This window comes from Setaria viridis, chromosome 1, assembly GCF_005286985.2.
Source record: "Setaria viridis chromosome 1, Setaria_viridis_v4.0, whole genome shotgun sequence".
Lineage (NCBI taxonomy): Eukaryota > Viridiplantae > Streptophyta > Magnoliopsida > Poales > Poaceae > Setaria > Setaria viridis.
The window spans coordinates 7,450,124-7,474,189 of record NC_048263.2 but is presented as its reverse complement, the minus strand read 5'-3'; the positions used below and the strand labels follow the sequence as shown (position 1 = coordinate 7,474,189).

The following is a 24,066-nucleotide window of genomic DNA, read 5'->3' as shown; positions in this document are numbered from 1 at the left end:
ATTCCTTTGAATTTGTCCAAGAGTTTAATGATGTCATGCCACCAGAAGGATCCTTTAGATACAGTGCCTGGCAGTTTACCATTTCTATAGTATTTTTCCCATATGAGATGGACCCACGGGATGTCTACTTTATTATAGAATTTATGTAGAAATTTAAGCAACAAAGCTTCATTTTGTGTCTGCAAATTCAGGACACCTAGGCCACCTTCCTTTTTTGGCAAAATCACCATGTCCCATGCTGCTTTAGGCGGTTTCTTGTCATTGATGTCTGATCCTCTCCAAAAGCAGTGCTTTCTGTATTTATCCACTTGTTTATATACGGACTTAGGTAGCAGTAGGGTACTCATGTGAAACATCGGCAGGGCAGTGAATATTGAGTTTGTTAATTGCAATCTCCCTGCTTCAGATAGAAGATTTGAGGTGGAAAGCAATCTTCTTTCACACCGAGTCACCATAGGGAGAAAATCTTCCGTAGAGAAAGGTACTTCCAGGCTAGATAAGTCATCTTCCGCGTGTATTAACTGTTGTAGATCAAAAACCATTGGCTGAGGATTAGAAGTTCCCAATCTTTCTTTATAAGCCTCCCAGAGAATGGATTCTTTGTTCTTGTGGCTGGTTTGAGGAATACCGTTAGTATCCTCAATGGATCTGATAAAGGTTTTTTTGTGTTTAATTGTTGCATTGACATGAAAGAATTTTGTGGATTCATCTCCAAATTTTACCCACTTAATGGCTCCACGCTGCTTCCAATATGTGTTTTGCTGTCTTAGGAGAAATTGCAAATGTTGTTGTAGGATGTCTTTGAAATTCCATTCAATTAACAGCAGATCCCTGCATTCCTCTATTCGTTCCAAGAAGGATAAAATAAGCTTCACATTGGAGATGACTGTTTCAGGCTGGATAGTTGAGCTTGCCAAGCTTTGAGCACTCTTCTGAGGTTTTTGAACTTGCCAGTAATAATCTTAGCTTTATCTGTTGCCTGTACAGGGATCGACTAGCCATGTTTGATAATGTCCATAACCTGGTCATGCTGAAGCCAATGATTTTCAAAGCGAAAAACTTTCCTCTCGGTATGTCTGTCCCAATGGTTATAATACATGGCGAGTGGTCAGAAGTCTCCATCACAAGAGGGTAAGCAAAAGTGTTAGGGTAGGATAAAGACCAGGATGGGGTGACGAAAAACCAGTCTAGCCTCTCCAGCAAGGGTGATTGTTGTTTATTTGACCAGGTGAATTTTTTGGATTTGAAAGGGATCTCAACAAGACCAAGACAGCTAATAGCTTCATTGAACAAAAGCATATCTGCAACATTTCCTCCTGGTTTATTTCTATCCTCTGGACTTCTCATAAGATTAAAGTCCCCTAAAAGCAACCAATCAACATTATCAGGCATCTGTATATGTTTTAGCCAGTGGATAAAGTCCCGTTTCCCTTCAGTCATACAAGGACCATAGACATTTGTAAGCACCCATTCGTTCTCAGACATAGTGGACAAAAATTTCACTGACAAAGCATACTCATTAGAGAAAACTAGTTCTCCATCAAAAAGTTTTGATTTCCATATGATTGCTATACCCCCTGAAGCTCCCACAGAAGACCGGTATTCAAACTTATCGAAAACTCTGGGGCAAAATTTTCTGATATAATTATTGTCAAGATGCTCCCTCTTAGTTTCTTGCAAGCATATAACATCACAGTTACTGTCAATAATTTTGTCCCTAATTGAATTCCACTTCTTGTCAGAGTTAATACCTCTGACATTCCAGCACATGACATTCCATAATCTTGTATTAGCAGTATGGTTCATAGTAAATTATGAAAAGAGAGCAACCATAAAAGCAGGCAAACATTGCCTGTACCAGTTCTGAGGAAACAGAGGTAAGAGAAGTATCTGAGGATAGACACGAGTGCCAAACATAACCAAGGTAAACTAGACATATAACAAAACAAGGTGCCTGTGTATAAGAGATCGGGAGCAAAAGAGAGTGCCACCAGCCCCAGCCAGAACTACTGCTTCTTGGGCTTCTTCTTGTTGCTTCTTGGCGCCTCTTGTGCATCATCAACATCTGCAGCAGATTTCTTCTTGACCAGCTTCCTTGCAACCGGAGCTATGCCCTTCTTCTTGATTAAAGCAACAGAGGATAGCTTGGAGGCATTCACCTTACAGAACAATTCACCCAAGTTTCGGATAATCTCCTTTGACAAAGCAGGAGGAGCTGCTGAACAACCAATGCAGTTCTTGTCTTTACAACCAGAACTTTTGAATCCTTGATTGTGGCTTGAATTCCTACTGCTCCTGCGAAGCTCCTCATCATTAACAGTGCAGCCCATATCAGCCCTGCCTAACGCATTCATGTGGTGTGCTTTCTTGAGCAGGGCCTTAGACCAAGGACCAGAGGTAGAAGAGACCTTTTGAATGAACTTTTCTAGTGGTGTAGAAGGTGAATTTGTGATCTCAAGGCCAATGGAGTCATGATCAACTATGGTCTGCTCCAATCCTTCAGGAATGAAAGGAGTAGCTGAAGAACTTGCAATATCGCCATATAGATTCCCTTCAAACATGATGTCCTTGGCTTTGAGCCCCTTACCCTGATTAGAGGAATCCGTGGAAGGGCAGTCAAGAGGTTTATCATTTGGACATTTATTGGGTAGACTGAGTTGTAAAGCCGGTTCTGACTGGATGAACTGCATAGCTGGTGAGGATAAAAAGCTCTTGGCCCAGACAAAGCTCATAGGGTTCAGGAGTTGAGCCATAAAAAAATGAGACCATGCCAGGGGGACTTTTACCTGAGAGTCTGTATTTTCTGAAGAAAAGTACTGTGCCCATTGATTATATATATCTGCAGATGGCTGAAAGGCTTGAGATTGTTTAACACTCTGCATCTGGTAGAAGACAGGATCCTGGCAGGGCCCAAAAGTTTGTACAAAGCCCAAATGCATTGGATTGTTTTGAAGCCCATGGTGTCCTTCCTAAGCTTGATTTTCTCCCAGGAGCTCATTTTCATTGACCTCATCTTGGACCATGTGTAGGGGCTGACCATCATTCTGTGGAATGAACACATCTACTTGCACGGGTTCATTGTTAAAGATATGAGGAGGGATGTCATCACTCCCTGAAGAGTCTGTCCCATCAATAATTTGCATATTATCCTCCATTGGGTCTTCAGCACCCTGATTATCTGCTGCCTGTATTAAATTGTCAATCCCTCCTAAATCATCATCCACAGCCATGTTGAGATCAAAATCCAAGGCATTAGGATTAGCATCCTGGCCCAAACCATCTTGATTAGCATCTTGTGGTGGAACATTCTGTTCCTGATTAGCTGGGATGGCTTGTACAACAGGCACTTCTGGGGGTGGCTGGGGCCCAATAAAAGGGGCATTATTTTATCCTTGAGGCCCCTCTGGCCAGAGACCCCATTGTTGAGCCGGACCATGCGCAGGCACTGCACCATTACCAGCACCTTGAACGTTATGGCCAACGGCATTTGAAGGTTGACCATATCCAAAGAAATCGAACAAATGTGGGTCAACTTCCTCAGGAGGTTGATTTTCATCTTCAGGTCCCACCCCTAACAATTTGTACTGCAGAATTTCACATTGAACAGTCCACGAATTACCTTCAAAGTCTTCTCCCTCTGAACATACTAAGAACCAGGGGATCTCAGTTAAGTCCACTACTCTGACTTTAACAATAACACGAGCCAGATTATTTGGGTCTTCTTCCCAGACTAGTAATCTCCCAAAAACCGCCACTGCCTTTTCTATATCTGATTTTGTCCAATAACCAATATTGAGACCCAAAAGCATAACCCAAGCCTCACAGTTCATAGTGGTGAGTCTATTATTCCAGCCCCTATTGTGATCCGAAAAAGAAATCTTGTATTGACCATATTGATGCTGACCACCCCCAATGAGAAAATCTTTGTCATGCACAAAGTGAAATCGGACGTATGCTTGACCATAGGGACATAGCTGAATTGAGTGAATAGCAAGACCCTTATGGTTTCTCAGAAAATCATCTAGAAGTTCCCGTATGGACTGGAAAGATACCTGAAACTGGGGGAGAGGTTCAATCTTTGCAATGGCCACATCACTTTGATTCCGACGCGCTCCACCAAGAACCACCCGTGACATTGGTTTGCGGAAGCCCACCATCTGACGTTGACACCCCCGCGGCATGAAGGGTGCTGGGTTAACGAACTTGTAAGCCATGAATGCTGCTCGGAGGTCAGCCAGAACCAGCGATGGTCCAAAAGAAGACGAAGGATTCTCTTCAATGCAGTTTTGGGGACAATGCTGGAGGGTAGTGCGAGTAAGGGATGCACTGTTTGCAAAAGGCGGCGGAGGCGGCGGAGCTTTTTGCGAAGGCTCCGAGGCTAGAAAGGAAGATCAAGGGACGCCGCCTGGAACCACGCCACTGAGGGGACATTTCCAAAAAATTGTTTCCTTAGGAGCAGTTGCCGGTATACCCAACAGGGAGAGACCCAACTCTTGAAAAGTACCAACTGTCACATCCTTGGCATTGGAGGACCCACTGGTCATAGGGGTCACATTCCGAAACCAGGTGCTCACCGGAAAAGATGACCAGTTATCCAGGCATGGTGGCAGAAATGAAGCTGTATCTTTGGAAAGCTTAGGAAAACGTGGACAAAATCTGCAGGTTGCCACAAAATGGCCCAAGCGAAAACATGAGCCACAACGAATGGGCCTCAAACAAGAAGCTCTGGAATGGGTATTAGATAGACATCTGGAGCACTGATTTTGGCCCAGTTTCACTCCCCAATTTGTTACCGATGGAGCCGTTGTCATAGGACCCGGGCTACCAATTAAGACAGACTTAAAAGACTGACCTGCTGGACCCAAATTAAGGTCTAAATTAATGCCAAGAGAAGACTGATTTGAATTTTGAATCTCCGGTGTTCTCTGTTCATGAACCCGGGTACGTACATGAGGAGAATTGATCCGGTTCCAACGATTACCAGAAAGATCCGAAGCTGAAAAGCGAACATCATGAAAACCTTGTGATGGTGATGAGCGTTGACGGAACGTAGATCGACCAAGAGGCAAAGAATTGGCTCCAGTTAAAGGTAAAGGAGTCTTCTTAGAGGAAACAGAAATCTAGGGGAAGTGAGTTCCTTGAGAATTTGCTATAACCAATTTGGCGAAGTGCAAACCACGATCATTAAACAAGTTGAAATCCACTTTAAAGATATCACATTGAGAAGATCCCATCTGATAGATGAAGATCCCAACTTCTTTGCAAGAAACACAAAACTTGAAGATCCAATCTTCCACTTCAAAAACTTGAAAGAGGTCCGCTGATCCTCCAATAACCGATTGGAGTAGAAAGCCCACATTGGTTACAGAAAGCTTGATCTTTGAACGAGAGAAGGAAGCCAAGAGACAAAAACTCGGAGAAGCGGAAGAGGGACGAGCCGAAATCCGAGCACCCAAAAGGGACCGTACCTTGCTGAAATTGAGCCCTGGACGAAGATCCACATTGGATATGTCCATGGAGACGACCAGGAAGAGGAGAGAGGAAGCTCACCGTCCAGGGGGTGGACGTCGGGACCGGGTGGTCACCGGCGGGGGGCCGCCTCAGCACCTCTGTACGAAGCATCATGTTGATCTTAGGACCTTTGCACGGAAGCTGCATGCCGGCGGCGGATTGTTTGTTGATTGCTGGAGCGCGGCGCGAGTTCTTGGTTTCTTTTGCGCGGCGGATCGAGGCTGGCAAGAAGTACCTCGGAAAGAGGGATGCGTGGGTATTTGTAGCCGGGGGAGGGGAGCGGAGGGGAGGGGAGAAGAGGTGATGTCGGTGGTCGGCGGGCGGGCGAGTCCGACGACGGCGGGGCTGCGACTGCGACTCACTGGCTGACTTTGAACCAGTCGCTCAAAAAAAAAAACTTTGATCCGAAAGAACGTCCGATCCGTTCTTAGAACACGAGTGCCGCAACAGAAGTACTTGATCTGAACCATCCGCAATCTTCTCAGATTTTAGCATCGGTAACTCCATCAGTGCTTTTGGGATCTCCCCTACAAGGCTGTTGTTGGACACATCTATGACGAATAAGAGATTTAAGCTGTTGATCCAGGCAGGTATCGGTCCAGTGAGTTGGTTGTTGGATAAAAGTAACTCTCAATTTTTTCAGCTTTGATAGCCAGTGAGGTATTTTTCCTGACAATGAGCAATCAGCTATGGAAAGAACCTGAAGATTCTGATAACCATCTATTGTTTCATCTTCTGGCGTGGCCTCACCTTTGAAGTTGGTACCAATTAGCAAAGTTGTAAGGTTCCAAGAACTCTTGAGGACCTGAGGGGCATTTGTGATATTTGTGAAGGAATTGTTTGTAAGGGATAGAAACTTGAGGGACTTGAGATTGCCTAGTCTTGGGGAAAACTGACCATGGAAGTTGTTGGAAGATAGTCACAGCGCAATAAGATTGCTGCAAAAGTATAGGCTCTCAGGAACTGTACCAGTGAACTTGTTTAACATAAAATCTAAAATTTTGAGGTCGGATAAGGTGGAGAAGTTGACATTATTCAGCTCTCCATGGAAGCTGTTGCCTCAGAGAATGATGGTTCTGAGCTTTGAGCATTTGCTTAGAGTTGATGGCAGCTCTCCAGACATGCTGTTGTACTCTAAGTGAAGCTCCTCCAGTCTGTTGAGCTGCCCAATAGTAGCGGGGATCTCGCCGGTGAGTTCATTCTCTGCAAGATCAAGGATAACTAAATTATTGAGTTTGACTATATACTCGGGACTGAGTGCTCCTTGCAAACGGTTGTTTGGAAAAGAGAGATGCTCTAGAGAGGTGGCATTGTAGAGCTCATCTGGCAGGGTCCCGGTGAGTTTGTTGTGGCCGGCCTTAAGCACTCTCAGCGCAGAGCATGAGCCGAGCCCCACAGGTATACTTCCGTTGAATTGGTTAAAACTGAGGTCAAGCACTGAACAGAATGGTTTTTTGCACATATGGTGCTGGGAATTTTCCCAGTGAAGCTGTTATTGCTCATGTTGATAGCAACAAGATTCTCCATGCTCTCCAATTTGGTGGACGGAATCTGTCCTGCAAACCTGTTGCTTGAGATGTTGATTACCTGCATAGGCCGTCCAGTTGTCGATGGCAGCTTGTGGAGGTCACCATTTAGGTTGTTGAAGCTGACATCAAAGACAACCATGCTTCTTGATAACAATAGTTCTGCTGGGAGGTCACCGGAGAGTGAGTTGCATGACAGGCTGAGACTTAACATGCTGGTGAGATTTCCCAGCGACGCTGATGAGATGCGCCCCTCGAGGCTCATGGAAGCCAGCGAGATCTCCTTGACAGCGTCATCTGCATCGCAGATGATGCCCTTCCACATGCAGCAATTTGTGTCATTCCTCCAAGAAGCAGTGAGGCCAGAGTCTTGGGAGAGCCCTTCGAGGAACCTGAGGAGGGAGACCTTCTCTTGTTTTGTGCAGGACCTGGTGGGAGATGGTAAGGAGGGCAATAGCGGGAGAGCTAGACCAAGTAAATGTATGGGCGGCTGCAATCTGGTTCTTTTGTTGTTCCATGAAGAACGGAGTGACTGCATCGTGTTTTCCATGGAACTGCTAAGGAATCAGATTCTTGAGCATATATGTTGGGTCTTACTGCCCTGGTAAATAAAGACCAGCAGCCTGATAGTGGAAAATCATGCAAGCAGATTTGTCCAACAATGCTTTCAGCTTTTGGATGATTAGAGGCTTTTCATCTTTACTGAAGTGCACCAACACCTTTGCAAAGCATGTGTTAGGTTCTTGATGTCGTATTTGGATTCCCCCATTCAAAATTGGAAATCTTACCGACATTGGAAACCTTCTTTTTTTTCCTTTTGCGAGGAACTGAACTTTGAAACCTGTGGTTTTCTTTTTTACATGGCACCATGATTTCTCTTTCTAGTTGTAAGCCATTTTTGCGGGTGTGCAACCTTTGTAACTACTGAATTATGTAACAGTTCTTTTTGGTGAGAAAGAAGTGATGTTGTGATGCATAGATTTTCTAGGTTGGGTACAATCTACATCTACTCCCTACATTTCCTTTTGTAGGGTGTATTAGGACTGGAAAAGTTCAAACTGCATATATTTTTACACATCAATTATGATGTCTGTTTGACACATTTGGAAACAGCAAATGGAAAACAGGTAACCACAGGTCTCTGATGCCTTTTCCTTTCTTTCATTTCCCCTTGTATTTTCTCAAAAAAGAATCTATAAATTTTGCAATAAACATTACCTCACCGCTCCAAGGCTGTTCAAGGACGGAAGCTTTCGCCAGCCACAGATTTATTGAGAGGTGCCGTCACTACCGCAAGCAGCTTTGCAAATGTTGCTCTCCCAGAGGCCAAAGCTCAGCTCATATGTCGCTGCCAGTCTGCCACGATCGAGTCTAGCACTAGCACTCATGGGCCTGATGCCAGCCCATTTGAACCGAAGCAAATCAATGACCCGTTCCCGTACCCATCGGCCCATTCTGACTGAGCTCAATTGTGTCCTGGCAGCCTGGCCCATACCGGCCCAGTTTGTCTCCTTACGCCCTACGCGAAAACGAAGCGCACGGCAATCGGCATCACGCGCGGCGCAGCGGCGGGCGGCGGCCGGAGGGGTGGGCGGTGGGGGTGGCTCCGGAGCACAGCTACCTCGCTGCACTCGAGAGGCGAATGGTGCGGCGAAGGTCTTGCACAGATTATGCAGGGAGCTGCCTCTCAATCCGTGTGATCATCTAGGGTTAGCATATGAGTTCTTGCCGTTCATGTATCTGCTACCTATGTTAATTACATTACATAAATTTCTGGAGATTGCTTTCGGGCCTTCTAACTGGCTAGCTTAGGTGCTTGTTGGCTTGCTGCAAAATTTGAGATCTTTTAGGTCCCATGATCATGTCTAAGCTGCTCGTTTCGTTTGGACTTTCGAAATTGGAATAAGATGATTAATACAGTGCTCTATTAATAGGTAGTAGGTTTTTGTCACTCATTTTGATGGCACGATTATTACAACATAATTTCACAGATGATACAAAGTAGATACTGTAAATACAAAACATTTAGTTACACATTCTCAGAGAACATATATAAACACGTAACCCTGACATTGGTCACCGACTAAACATACCAGTTCTTGTTTATTTCAGCATAAATTGTTCCACGCCTTGCAATCAGTCTGTTTCATTCCTATCCTTTTATTTCTCCCTTTTCCAAGCAGAGGGCACGACTACTGAACATGACTAATAAACTTTGAACATGGCAAATCAGGTCACTTGCTGCCGGATGCATCACATGCTTCGATCTGATAGCCATCACGGTGCTCTGGCTATTTGTTGCTAAGGTTAGTTTCTGTCCATTGCATATCCATAAGCTAGGACACGTTATTACAGCCTATTGTAGCTGGAGCTGATGGCAACAATGATCCGGTCAAAATAGATGTATCTGGATAAAACCATCTGGTCATATAGCACTCCTACTCCAAAGAACATACCAAAGGCAATCGCAAAGATGACCTTGTCAATGTAGTGTTCTGTGGAGACATTGGGGGCCGGAGCTGCATCTGCTGAACTACAATGGTGCACCAGCATAGGGCTGCACAACTTTGGGTTTCCAACAAAGCTAGAATCTGGAAATGTGCTGAACTGGCCTCCAGTTGGAACGGGGCCTTCTAGATCATTGTTGGAAACGTTGAGTTCGGATAGGAAGTGAAGCTTGTCCAAAGTGGAAGGGATTGCACCGGTCAGATTGTTGTAGGACAAGTCTAGCACCTGCAGATTCGTGATGTTGCCAATTGATTGTGGTATCTTCCCATATAAGTTATTGAAGCTCAGGTTGAGTGTAAGGAGTTCTTTTAACTGACCAATCTGTGGGGGGATTACACCAGTAAATTTATTATAGCCAAGATTAAGCATTCTAGGGAAACCACTGGTAGTACGGTATTGAAGAAATCGATAGATATACAGAGGGAACTTAAATATAATTACGTCTGAGTTGGCTAATGACTCGAGCATTGGCATCTCCATCAGTGCTGTTGGTATATCTCCGTTAAGACTGTTATTCGATACGTCTATATAGAAAAGGAAGTTTAAGCTATTAATCCATGCTGGTATTGGTCCACTGAGTTGATTGTTGTATAAAAGCAATGCTCGCAATTTTTTTAGCTTTGACAGCCACTTTGGTAAATTTCCGTAGAGTGAACAGTCATTTAGGGCAAGTCCCATGAGATTCTTAAAGCCATAAAATATATCATAGTCTGGCATGGTCTCATGCTTGAAGTTGCCCCCAAGTATCAAGAGAGTGAGATTAGTTGAGGAACTGAGGATCCGAAGCATTTTTGTGATATCTGTAAAGTTGTTATGAGAAAGAGCTAGGTATTTGAGGGATTTGAGATTGTTTATTCTCGACGAAATTTGACCATGGAGGTTGTTGAAGGATAGCCGCACCGCAATAAGGTTGCTGCAAGAGTAGAGGCTATCTGGAACTGTGCCAAAGAACCTGTTTGATCTAAAATCTAAAAAATTTAGATTAGATAGGGTGGAGAAATTGACATTACTTAGTTTGCCGTGGAAGAAGTTGCCCTCGAGGATGAGGGTTGTGAGATTTGAGCAATTGCTCAGAGCTGATGGCAGCTCTCCAGACATGTTGTTATAGTCTAAGTGAAGCTCCTCCAGCCTCTTGAGCTCCCCAATAGAATCTGGGATTTTGCCATATAGCCCATTCCCCCCAAGATCAAGGATAACCAATTTGCTGAGTTTGACTATATGCTCAGGATCAAGTGTTCCTTGCAAATGGTTATTAGGGAACGAGAGGTGCTCTAATGAGGTGGCCTTGAAGAGCTCAGCAGGGAGGGTCCCACTGAGTTGGTTCTGGCCAGCCTTAAGCACTCTCAATACAGAGCAGTTACCAAGCTCTGGGGGTATGTCACCGTGAAATTGGTTGTAACTGAGATCAAGCACCACAAAGAATGGCTTGTCAACACAAACCGTGCTTGGAATTTTCCCGGTAAAGCTATTATTGCTCATGTTGAGAGCGGCCAGATTCTTCATGCCCTCTAGCGTGGTAGATGGAAAATATCCTGTGAATAAGTTACTTGAGATGTTGACTACCTTCATTGCCTGGTCAGGGGTGGATGGCAGCTCGTCGAAGTCTCCAGCGAGCTTGTTGTAGCTAACATCGAGGATGACAATGCTGCTGGACCGCAGCAGTTCTGGTGGGAGCGCACCGGAGAGTGAGTTGCCAGACAGGTTGAGCCTCAACAGGCCGGTAAGACTGCCAAGTGAGGGTGATATGTGCCCCTCAAGGCCCATGGAAACCAGTGAGATATCAGTAACAGTGCCATCCACGTTGCAAATGATGCCCTCCCACAAACAGCAGTTTGTGTCATTCTGCCATGAAGTGGTGAGGCCAGAGTTTTGAGAGAGACCATCAAGGAACCCGAGGAGGGAGGTCTTCTCCCCTTCTTTGCAGGAGATGACGAGAGAGGGCAAGAAGAGCAACAGCACAAGAGCAACACCAAGTATAGTCATGTGTTTTCTGTTGTTTGAAGAACGGAGTTGCTGCGTGGTCTTTTCCATTATACAACGTAGGTCTTCCAAAGCGGGCCTGCAGCCTGCTATAAATAAAACACCAGAAAACGAATATTGAGACGCACGTGACGATGTTGATCCAACATTGCTTTTACTTTCTTTATGATTCGGTGCTTGTAGCTTTTCTGGAAGCACAAAATCTGGTTTTCAATTCTTTTGTGTTTTCTTAGTCTTTATCTATCGTGGTTACTGAACAAAGTAGCAACTCTTTTGGTGAGTGAGAGGCACTACAGATTTGCAAGCTTGTATTAGTATTTCATTTGTAAAATTAAAGCCGTGGAAACTATTTGCTATGCATGTACATATATTGACACATGCAAATGTTGTATTGGTAAAGACGTTTTACTTTGTGGTTGGTTGTATATGATCTGAACCTTGTAATAGTTTTTCGTTTTCCATGGTTGTCCATGGACAGATTCACCAAAACAAATTTATAAATGTAGTGAAGCGTCAAAGACCAAAACTATTGGATTTTGAATGCATCCCTTATAAGGGAAGCAAGGATAAGTGATCCAGTCCTAGATTGAGTAGACATGCATGACTTATACTTATGTTCTAAACTTAAAATTCTTATCATCTGCTCTCTCGTGTTAGAAGCTACAGTTTAAGAGAGCATGTCAACTAACTCTGCAAATTTTAGCTTTAATTTCTCTTATGCTTATTTTCAACGCAGGAAAAATAAAACTTGCGAACAAGTATCTTTACAACCATAGAGTGACACCTGCCTGCCATTAGCAAGTGCATTCTAGGTGATTTTGGTGACAATTCTAACTGCAGGATCACCAAGTGGAAGCTCAGCTAGGCACATACACCTATCCTGATCCGATCCGATCCGATCCAGCTTTTGGAAAAGAGAAGATGCCATCGCAATGTATTGGAAGATAGTGTCGGCACGTGCATAATTCATGCATATACTTGCGTGAGTTACCATAGTGACAACAATATGGAGCCTTTGAACAAGTGATGGTTCATAATTGGTTGCTCGGGAATTTCGTGTAAAAGGGTAAGAAAGTGGCCAGTCAATTCGGCGTACCTTTTGATTCTCTTCTTCTTTCCTTTTTCCTTGAGAACTTTTATCTTCGTGACTCACCAACTTTTTTTTCTTTTTTTTGAATCTTTGGTAGGTTTGGTGAAGGAGATCAAAAGAAGATGGTGGGTGAGCCTTATTCCGGCTGATGGGTGCTGCATCCCCCCTCCACGGCCTTATTCAAAGATATTTTTTCACCAGTTGTTACTTCACCATGGATTGTTTTTTTAACTTTTGTCCGTGCCATAAATCATGTGCTATGTTTTTTCTTTTAAAAAATGAATGCATGTAAAACTATTCTGAGTTTCTGACGATATAACAGTAATACCTCTACAAATCAGTGTATTATAATGCTTTGCCCAGGAGAGTTCTTGAAAAAAAAATCAGTATATTATCTATGCATTGATGTGTAAAAAAAACCCAGAATTTTGTGTTTGCTATTATAAACAAGTATCACATCCATCTTTAGAATTCCAACCGTTATCCTCATTTTCTACATCAAAATAAGTAAATATTTGGCAGTTTTAATTAATATTCAGTATAAGAATAGAAATTACAATTAGAGTTGCAGATTGTGGAAGCTGAAAAAAAACTACCTGTTTGTTGGGTGTTTTTTACGATCCAAAATGGAAACAATCATCATCATTCGTCTCCTAAATCACCATTCATCTCCTTTAAAAAAAAAAGATAAATCACCGTTCATCTTCACAGGCCATTTGTCCTGACCTCTCGCGGCCTAGCCCATGTCGCCTCCTGCAAATTTCACGGCTAACACACGCCGGCCTCGCCGCCGAGCGGGAATCCTACGTAACTTCCGGACTTTTTTCTTATGAAATTTCCACTGTTTGAGATTGGTGAGATGGTTGAGATTTATCACACGGAGGCGGGCCATGTGCGCAGCAGGCACGCAACAGAACGCTTTGCGACAGGCAACTACATGCACGGGAACGGGTGGAAGTTGGATAGGATGTTTACGAATTTCAAACTTTGAATGCTCTTTTCTCTTAAACCGTATATTCAATTTCAAATCCGTTTGATGTTTAAATTAATGCAAAACAATGAGCTCCAATATGTTATTATAAATTTTTTATTTTCAGGTTTCAACATTTTGAATATATTATTTCAACATTTCTTATATACTAATTCAATATTTTTCAAAAATTGTTGAATTAGTTTTTTCAAAGTATTGAATTAATTTTTCCAAATGTTGAATCAGTTTGCTAAAAATGTTGAATATAGTTATACTAGGACTGGAGTAGAAAAATAAAAGAAAATATAAGAAATAAAATACAAAACAATTCCCATGTGTTCTTTCTAGGTTGCGAGTTGCGATATGATGCTTCTGTGTTGTGCATATGCTTTTTCGCTACGTGCACTACCCATATGATATTATTGTTGCTCTCTGTATGGGCTGTAAGCTCAAGCTGCTGGATAGATGGGCCATGGTGGGCCGTGCGCCGTATAGCTTATTCAGCTTCCGGAAGCTGTATAGGGGGCTCCCCCCGCCGAGGCCCCTCGGCTCGGGGGCTTCAACGTCAAGTGGCGTACCCCGCCGTGGCCAGCGGCGGCGCTCCGGATGGCCTAGGGTTACATACAGCGCGCTGCGCTTCAGAGGTAACTAGTGCGGTGAAGGTCTTTTGGGGGTCATTTAGTAGCTGCCTTCTCCCAATCTGTGTCCTTAGTCCAAAGTTGGGCATGTGATCATCTAGGGTTCGTTAGCTCTCGCGGTTGCGGGCACCTGCTATCTCTGTTGGATAAATCTGCGGGCATTATTGCTTTTGAAACTTTGCTTGATGTTTGCTACTAGTTTGTTGCGGAATTTAGATTCCTTTTGTCCTGGTCTGGCAGATGTAGGTAGCTTATTTAGGTAGTTAGGTTCCATCTCTTTTTTTTAAGGAAAAGCCATCACGGTGACTTTATCAATTAATCAATTATCAAAAAACTGTTACATCATCCACGATCCTACTAATGATAAAATATGGAGGGTTCATCGACCCAATTACATTCAATCTTATGTAAAAAACAAAATCTATCTATATCATGAGCCGCACTATTTGCTTCTCTTGCACAATGAGTAAACCGAACTCTCCCATCTTATCTTTTATTTCCGAGCACTCTACGAAGATTGCTGTAGCTTCATTCCATATTTGACTCTGTTCCGTGCACACATTTACAATTTCTATAGCATCAGCTTCGGCTTGGACATTATTGCACCCAATTTCGGTTCCATCCTTAGTTTGCATTAGTAGTTTGGAGCAAGAAGATTTAACACACTGGTCTCCAAGATATATTAGAATATCTGCTCCCTCACTTTGTTAACTCAGTTACCACATCAATTCACAGATGTTAGAGAGTAATTTCTGTAATTGTTGTCACACGTTCTGTCAAAAACACATAGAGACAGAGTTACACTAAAACATTACATGAACATGGTTCAGTCATTAAATACTCCAATTTCTGTTTATTTCAGTACAAGTTCTGTGACTCCACTGATCACCCATTGAGTAGAGGGTATCTATCTGTAAGTTGACAGATCAGGCTTTTGAGAGGTTTTGATCTTCTTGCTGAAGGAGCCGCTCAATTACATTGCTGAAGTTTGAAGCTGTGGCTGTTTATTGCTAGCTTCAGTTCCGTACACTGCATATCTGTAACCGTAAGCCAAGGCACATTGTTGTAGTACATTTCGATTCAAGTAGCTTCAGCCAAAATAAATATATCTGGATAGGACCATCTGGTCGTACAGTACTCCGACACCGAAGAACATACCAAAGGCCACCGCTAAGATGAAAGCTAGAATCTGGAAATGTGCTGAATTGGCCTCCAGTTGGAACGGACCCTTCTAGATCATTGCTGGAAATGTTGAATTTGGAAAGGAAGTGAAGCATCTCCAGTGAAGAAGGGATTGCACCGGTCAAATCATTGTAGGATAAGTCTAGCACCTGCAGATTCGTGAGGTTGCCGATTGATTGTGGGATCTCCCCATGTAAGTTGTTGAAGCTCAAGTTGAGTGTAAGGAGTGCTTGTAGCTGACCAATCTGAGGGGGGATCATACCAGTTAATTTGTTGTTGCCTAGATTCAACATCTTAGGAAAACCACTGGTCGTACGGTATTGAAGAAATGGTGTTAGGTAAATAGGAAACTTGAGTACTATTGGATCTGAGTGAGCTGACTGAAGTGTTGGCATCTCCATGAGTGCTGTTGGTATATCCCCAGTAAGATTATTATTGGATATGTCTAGAAAGAAAAGGAGGTTCAAGCGATCAATCGAGGTTGGTATTGGTCCACTGAGTTTATTGTTGTCTAATAGTAACCCTCGCAAGTTTTTGAGCTTAGCCAGCCAGTTAGGTAAATGTCCATACAGTGAACATTCATTTATGGCAAGACACATAAGATTCTCAAAGCCATAAAATGTATCATAGTCTGGCATGGTCTCATGCTTGAAGTTGCCTCCAATTAGCAATAGAGCAAGTGTCCTTGACTTACCGAGGATCTGAAGTGCATTTGTGATATTCGTAAAATTGTTGTGAGAAAGGGCTAGGAATCTGAGGGACCTGAGATTGCTTATCCCTAATGAAAATTGACCATGGAGGTTGTTGAAAGATAGCCGCAACGCAATAAGGTTGCTGCAAGAGTAGAGGCTGTCTGGAATTGTGCCAGTGAATTTGTTTGACCTGCAATCTAAAAATCTTAGATTAGATAGGGTAGAGAAGTTGACACGTTTCAGCTCTCCCTGGAAATTGTTGTCCTTGAGGATGATGGTTGTGAGATTTGAGCAATTGCTAAGAGCTGATGGCAGCTCTCCAGACATGTTGTTATTGTCTAAGTGAAGCTCCTCCAGCTTCTTCAGCTGCCCAATAGAATCCGGGATCTTGCCATTTAGTCCATTCCACCCAAGATCAAGGATGACCAAATTTCTGAGCTTGCCTACATGTTCAAGTGTTCCTTGCAAATGGTTGTTAGGGAAAGAGAGGTGCTCTAGTGAGGTAACATGAGCTCAGCTGGGAGGGTCCCAATGAGTTGGTTCTTGCCAGCCCTAAGCACTCTCAAACCAGAGCAATTGCCAAGCTCCGTGGGTATCCTACCATGGAACTGGTTGTAACTGAGGTCAAGAACCACAAAATATGGCTTGTCAACACAAAGCGTGCTTGGAATTTCCCCAGTAAAACAATTATTGCTCATGTTGAGAGCAGCCAGATTCTTCATGCTGCCTATTGTGGTGGATGGAAAATTTCCTGTGAACAAGTTACTTGAGATGTTGATTACCTTCATCATGCTGTCACGGGTGGATTGCAGCTCATGGAATTCTCCATTGAGCTTGCTGAAGCTGACATCAAGGACAGCAATGCTGCTTGATAGCAGCAGTTCCAGTGGGAGTCCACCAGAGAGTGAGTTGCCAGTGAGGTTGAGCCTCAACAGGCTGGTAAGATTGCCAAGTGAGGGCGATATGTGCCCCTCAAGGCCTATGGAAGCCAGTGAAATGTCCATGACAGCGCCGTCCACATTGCAAATGATGCCTTCCCACAAACAGCAGTTTGTGTCATTCTGCCATGAAGTGGTGAGGCCAGAGTTTTGAGAGAGACCATCGAGGAACCCGAGGAGTGAGGTCTTCTCCTCTTCTTTGCAGGAGGTGGCAGGAGATGCCAAGAAGAGCAACAGCACAAGAGCAACACCAAGTAAAGGTATGTGCATTGTTTTCGATCTTCTGTTGTTGCATGAAGACCAAAGTGGCTGCATGGTCTTTTCCATGAAACAACAATGACCTCGTGAAGACATCCTTCTATACATAGCACCAACAACCAATGAGTGTCTTGATCCAGTTTTTCTTTTATCCCATTTTTTCATTATTAGATGCTTTTAGCCTTTTCTGCAAGTGCACGTTCTGAAATCTAGATGCGCATGAGCTTTCTTGACAGTGACACTGAGTTCTGACTCTGGTTGTCAACCCCTTTTTGTGGTTTCTTCTTTGTACTCTGATGGTTACTGAATGAAGTGGCAATTCTTTCAGTGAAAGAGAAGCGCTGCAGATTTGCATGGTTGGTTGTATCGGTATTTTGATCTGCAGAAGGACTTTGTATATAATCTAAACCTTGTAATAATCCTTTCTGTTTCCAATGTTTTTCATGGACTGCGAACTGAATACTCCCCATAGACCTGATGTTGATGATAAGGGGTACAGGATAAGTGATCCATGGTGTTTGATTGCATATTTGTCATGCAGGTATGTGCTAGGCTTAAAGTTCTCATGGTATGTTAATAGTTTGAATTTTAAGCCACAATTTACAAAACAGATCAACTTTGCTAATGTTGCTTTCTCTGAATCTTCTTCTTCGACGTCGGATAATAAGCTGGTAACAAGTATCTTTAAAAGCATTACAGTGGCGTCCGCCCTTCAGTGACAAGTGCATTCTAGGTGGTGATGACCATTTTAACAGTAGGATCACCAAGTGGAGCTCAGCTGAGCACCACGCACCTATCCTGACCTGGCATGCTTTTTGGAAAAAGAGGAGACCCATTCACAATACGCGTGAACGCATCTTCTGAAGCTAAAGTTTCCAACCACGACGCGTCCGGCCTTCACGTCTCCACAGTCCACAGCACTGCATGCTGGCCGTGGATTCTTCTCGTCAGTGTCTCGCGCTCACGCGTGGAGATGATTGGCAGATTGGTTCACTTCAAACTTTGTATCCACCCACTGACCCACGGATATTCTGCAAAATTGGCCATCCGCGGATCATACGCCAAAGGGAGAGAAAGTGAGTAGTCCAGTTGGCATAGCGAATTCGATTCTTTTCTTCTTCCTCTTGATCTTCCTCCTGTCCTTTTCTTTTTCAGAATCTTTATCTTCCCAATTCATCGGTTTCTCTTTTCCTACGAATATTCGCAGATTTGGTACCCACGAGTTATCCGTAACATGCTTTTTTCGGTCACGGCGGAAGGAAATGGAAGATGAGAAAATATCCTTGACCTTGAACCACCATGGTCACAGTGACCTTACATCACCTACATTGGTGAGATTAGGAATATCTGTGGAATTCAATTCCACTTGAGTGAGGGTGTGTGTCCCCTTTGTCGACCTGTGTTCATCGTGCTCTCATGAAACTCATACGCGAATCTGCTGTCTCAACATTTATCTACATTGGTTAGGATATTGCAGTCTCCAAAATTCAAAACAACAGTATTTCTGTGGAAGTTTGTGCAAAATATGATTTTGCTTGGCACAGATTCTGTTTTCCCAGTTGATGTGGTGCGCGCTACAGATTATGGCAAGCGAAGCAATATATTTATTTTGTTCACTATTAAATTCGGCATGGCTTAAATGCAATATTTTTTTTCAGGATGTAAGATAAACAGAGATGTTAAAGCTATACAGGATGCTGACAATATTGTTAGTATTGGCACGTTTAGGTCTCACACTTTTAGAATCGTCAGCGAAAGGATCAGCTATCAGGTTTCATTATGAATCTCTTGAGATTATTCTGAACCTGAGTATGAGCTAAATTTGTTGGATTGGAGAATTTTGTGGAACCTGAGCAACCAAAGTCATAACAAACCCCGATGTGAACCGGAAATAATAGCGCAATCATGTTTCCCTCGAAGTCATTCCCTGAAATCTTCTAGGGCCTCACTTTCTCGGCCCCAACGTGAAGCTTTTACGGCCCGACTCTCACGTTCCACACGTCTGCGGCCCAACTCATTTCCAAGCCCAACCAGGAGCCGTCTCGTCGCCCTCCGCTCCGGAGGCGACGCGGGGCGGCGGAGCAGCAATGCGCGGCGAGACGGCGCCGCGCGCAGCAGTGACGGCCGCGGCGGACGGCTGCCAGAGTTGGGCATCAGGTCCTGTGCCACGCCCACGCTCTCCGGAGGTACATCCTTAGTTGCGAAATTTTTGGTGATGTTAAATTGTGGATGCGGAAACTCTGTGGGATGTTGTGATGAACTACCTGATCCAGAAAAGTTCAGCTGTTTTCTCTCCCTGGGCGCTAGCATACCTGCTTTCGTGCCAATTTTTCTGGCCAAACGTAAGTTTGTCTTGTTGGCCAAGATTTTTATTGCTGTGCTGTTGACCGGTTGGATGGGATTTATCAACACGACGGCCGCAACACTCAACTCAATAACAACCTCCAGCCGGTTGAATTGGGACATTAATGTGGCTGTACCACTCAAACTCCACCACAGCCAAACATTTTCACCTAGTTTGCCCGAATGATTATATTATCCAATTTAGCATTTTTAAGTATATTATTTTCCTGTAGTAAATTGAATCACAAGATTAAAGTTACACAGGATCCCATCAAGGCAACAAGATTCACCGTTCATGTACCGAATTAATAAGTATTTAGATTGTTTCAGTTCAACTTACACGGCACATGGTTACACACTTTAACATTACCAAAGGGGTCACCTTCAGTCTTCCAGTTACTTTTTTTTTTTTGGTAACTCTGAATATGAGCTAGATATGGTTTCACAACTAGTGGAGGAAAAATTTGAAGCCAAAATCATCACATACTGATGTGTAAACTGAAGTAGCACTAGCCAAAAAACTTTGATAATACTATCTGGTCATACAGCACTCCTACACAAAAGAACGCGCCGAAGGCAATCGCAAAGATGACCTTTTCGACCTTGTCGCCTTTATGTTTTGCGGAGAAAATTGCTTCTGCCAGATCACAGTGGTGGGCAAGCATAGGACCACACAACTTTGGATTCCCATCAAAGCTAGAACTTGGAAATGTGCTCAGCTGGCCGGTTGTCGGGATAGGCCCTTCTAGGTCGTTGTTGGATATATTGAACTTAGAAAGGAAATGCAGATTGTTTAGTGCGGTCGGGATTGCTCCTGTTAGATGGTTGCTAGACAAGTCCAGCGCCTCGAGGTTTGTGAGGTTGCAGATCGATTGTGGGATTGGTCCAGTTAATTTGTTGTAGCCCAAAAAGAGTGAAAGGAGCGCTTTCAACTGACCAATCTCTTCGGGGATCACACCACTGAAGTTATTCATGCCTAAATTCAGTGTCGTAGAGAAAGAAATAGGCATACGGAATTGTCGTGATTGACTCTTATAAACAGGAAGCTCAAAGGCTTTTGATGCAATCTTATCTGCTTTTAGTATCGGCATGTCCACTAAGGCTGTCGGAATTTCCCCTATAAGACTGTTGTTTGATAGGTTTATATGGAATAGGAAGTTTAGGCTGTTGATCCAGTCTGGTACTGATCCAGTCAGTTGATTTCCATACAAAAGTAACACTTCCAAATTTCTGAGCTTTGATAACCAAAAAGGTATGTTTCCAGATAACGAACAATGATTCAAAGCAAGAACCTGAAGATTCTCAAAACCATCAATAGTATCATCCTCTGGCATGGCCTCGTTAAAGAAGTTGTGCCCAATAAACAAGGTGGTCAGATTTCTGCAACTCCCTAGGATTTGAAGTGCCCCTGTGATATTCGAAATGGAGCTGTTAACAAGTGATAGGAATGTGAGGGACTTCAGATTGCCAATACTTTCTGACAACTGGCCATGGAGCATATTCGAAGATAGCCGCAGTGCTGTTAGATTGGAGCATGAATAGATGCTTTCTGGAATTGTTCCATTGAAGTTGTTCCGCAAAAGATCTAAGATTTTTAAATTGGGTAAGTTGGAGAAATTGACATTGCTGAGTTCTCCACAGAAACTGTTACTCTTGAGGTCGATGATCATGAGATTTGTGCAGTTGCTTAGAGTGGATGGAAGCTCCCCAGACATGTTATTGTGGTCCAAATGGAGCTCCTCTAATCTCTTGAGTTCACCAATGGAGTCTGGTACATTTCCATTGAGATTATTCCCTCCAAGATCAAGGGTGACCAGATTTTTAAGCTTGCTGATGCCGCTGAGCGATCCTTCTAACTGATTGTTAGGAAAAGAGAGGTGCTCCAACAAGATGAGGTTGAAGAGTTCATCAGGAAGATTCCCACTGAGGTTGTTGCTCCCAGCACTGAGAGATGTCAGCATGGAGCAATTACGGAGTCCTGGAGGGACACCTCCACTGAATTGGTTATAGCTGAGATCAAGCAAAGCAAAGGATGGTGCACTGACACAGTACATGGTTGGTATCTGATCAGTAAAGCTGTTATTGCTGGCATTGAGTGCAACCAGACTTTTCATCACTTCCCATGTGCTGGAAGGAAACCTTCCAGTAAAGAAGTTGCTTGAGATGTTCAGCACCTGCAGAGGTCTGAGGGTTGAAGATTGCAGCTCCTGCAAACCTCCATTGAGTTGGTTGAAGCTGACATCAAGGACAATGATGCTGTTCGAGTACACCAGCTCTTCCGGTAAGCCTCCAGAGAGCATGTTGTTGGACAAGTTCAAGCGCAGAAGGCCGGTGAGGTTGCCAAGGGACGGTGAGATGTGCCCCTGAAGACCTCTGGCAGCCAGGGAAACATCAGTCACCGTCCGGTTGGAACTGCAGGCTACCCCCTCCCATTTGCAACAATCTGTGTCATTCTTCCACGAACTAGTGAGGCCACCGTGGTCGGAGAGCTCAGCGACGAACTGGAGCAAGGAGCTCTTCTCCTGCTCAGTGCATGAGGTGGTAGGAGAGGCCAATGAGAGAATTAACACTAGGGCAAAACCAAGTATTGGTATGGCTAACCTACTGGCTTTGCTGTTGCATATTAGCTTCATGAGTTCTCTGGTGACACTATGGGGAGTGTTCTTGCAGGCTATGGTTGGGAGGAATGATTTTCCAATGTGCATATTTGGAGACGTTTGCCCTTTAAGTAATCAAAGTATTGAACATGTGGGAGATGGCAAGCCACTTAAAATTTGTCTAGTCCTCGGCTTGTGTGCTATCTTCAAAATTTGACTTGACCGGCCTTGATGTCAAAAGAAGCAGGAAGTGTTGGCCGATATCATGGACCTGTCTATCGCTATCGTTCGAGAATGACAAAAGAGTATGTTTACATCGGTACCAGTACCTGCACTGAAAGTTAGCCAAAGATTATGTTTGCATCGAAATTACCTACAAGGCTACAAATAAATATTTTATTCATCTGCCAAATTTCCATTTTGGAACTTTGCTACTGACAATAGTTCAGAGGTACTGTTTGCAGAAAATATGTTCCTCGAGACCATAGAATTTTAGGCGATAGTTTTACTCTGCATATACAAGTCAATGATTTTGATGGAGAGAAGAGAGCTTTTTGACCTGATCCGTTTACTTGCTGTTCCTTCAGTGGCTCCATAGTCTGGAGCACCTTTTGTTTTGCCCTACAGCTGGTGCCGACTTTGTATTATCATTATCATTCGTTGACAGATCACTTGGCTTGATTACAGCAGCGAATGTTTGCACTTCCTTTTGAAGTCGAGGCCATGTTTTCGGCTACGCTAAAAGCAGTGGTTGATGTCAGAGTCAAGAGAGTCGGCAGGCTCTTGACTACATGCATATCGATAAGGAACAATTGTCCCGATAAAACTCGCGTCTTTTCTGTTAGCAACTGACTACAAATATCTCTTACAAATATCTCTGGATACAAGCAGGAGCTCACCGGTTGCAAAGTATGAAGGGAGAGTAACAGGGACTAGCTTTCTGGTTGTTTTTCTTTGGGCATCTACGATGACTAATGCTTTGCATGAGCCCTAGCTCATTTTGTTGTAAAAGTCTAATTTCTTCATCTTAATACTAAAATGTGCAGCTCTCCTGCGTATTGGGAAAAAAAAGTTGCTAAGAGAAACCCAGACCCCATTCAGCAGCTGCTTGGCCGCTGCGTTGCTGGCTTCCGGCTGTTGGCTGCTGCTTCTGCTTTGCAGCTGCCTGCTTCTGGCTGCGCTCCATGTACTGCTTCTTTGTAGCTAGCTTGTACCGCGGGATGCCGCAATCGAATTCAAATTTTTAGCAGGAACATGCGCAATTGATTTTAATTTTTTGATGCAAACGCAGACCAACCAATCAAAGTAACCCGCTATCACCATATCAATAGTCAATGAATCAGTCCGTTCTACTAACACTTCATTATATTAAAAAATTCCGCATAAATTACTTGACATACAACATATGGCAGAAACAAACACACATAGACATAGAATATTACAGGAAGGCACCAGCGAGGCATCTAGTACCATTGCTAGGGTCCGCTTGCTCAAATTCCACTACCAGGCTGCCTAAATGTTAAATTTGCTGTCACCACCTGCATGTACCCATTTTGGCATAGCCATCAGTCATCACCAACATCTATGCAAACTTGTATAGAAGCAAAATCCAAAACCAGTCATACCTGTTAACTACATCAAGGACATTCCTACTGCGATCCATATGAGGTGTAGCATTTGCTGCCACCCATGCGGACACGGCGTAATCCGGAGTTCGCGCCATATTCCTATCTGCAGTACTTGCATCAGCATGGTCCAACAAATAATTGTGAAGTGCAAAGCAAGTAATAATGATCTTCGTTTGCCACTCTCGATCATAGAATGGTACTTCTC

At 43.6% G+C, this 24,066-nt stretch overlaps 1 protein-coding gene, 1 long non-coding RNA gene and 1 pseudogene across 2 annotated transcripts; 1 reads left to right on the top strand and 2 right to left on the bottom strand.

The window, feature by feature from the left end:
* Positions 1-4,968: 4,968 nt before the first annotated feature.
* LOC117858634 (uncharacterized) lies at positions 4,969-11,607 on the bottom strand (annotated as a pseudogene).
* Positions 11,608-15,021: 3,414 nt separating this feature from the next.
* Positions 15,022-22,578, bottom strand: LOC117844474 (uncharacterized). Its single transcript, XM_034725202.2, is given in 3 exon segments — positions 15,022-16,606; positions 16,609-17,243; positions 20,855-22,578. Coding segments are annotated over 3 exon segments (3,489 nt in total). The 5' UTR covers positions 22,342-22,578; the 3' UTR covers positions 15,022-15,239.
* LOC117844735 (uncharacterized) lies at positions 19,227-23,519 on the top strand. Its single transcript, XR_004637932.2, has 2 exons — positions 19,227-19,479; positions 23,280-23,519. It is a non-coding gene; the product is annotated as an uncharacterized lncRNA (long non-coding RNA).
* Positions 23,520-24,066: the final 547 nt, after the last annotated feature.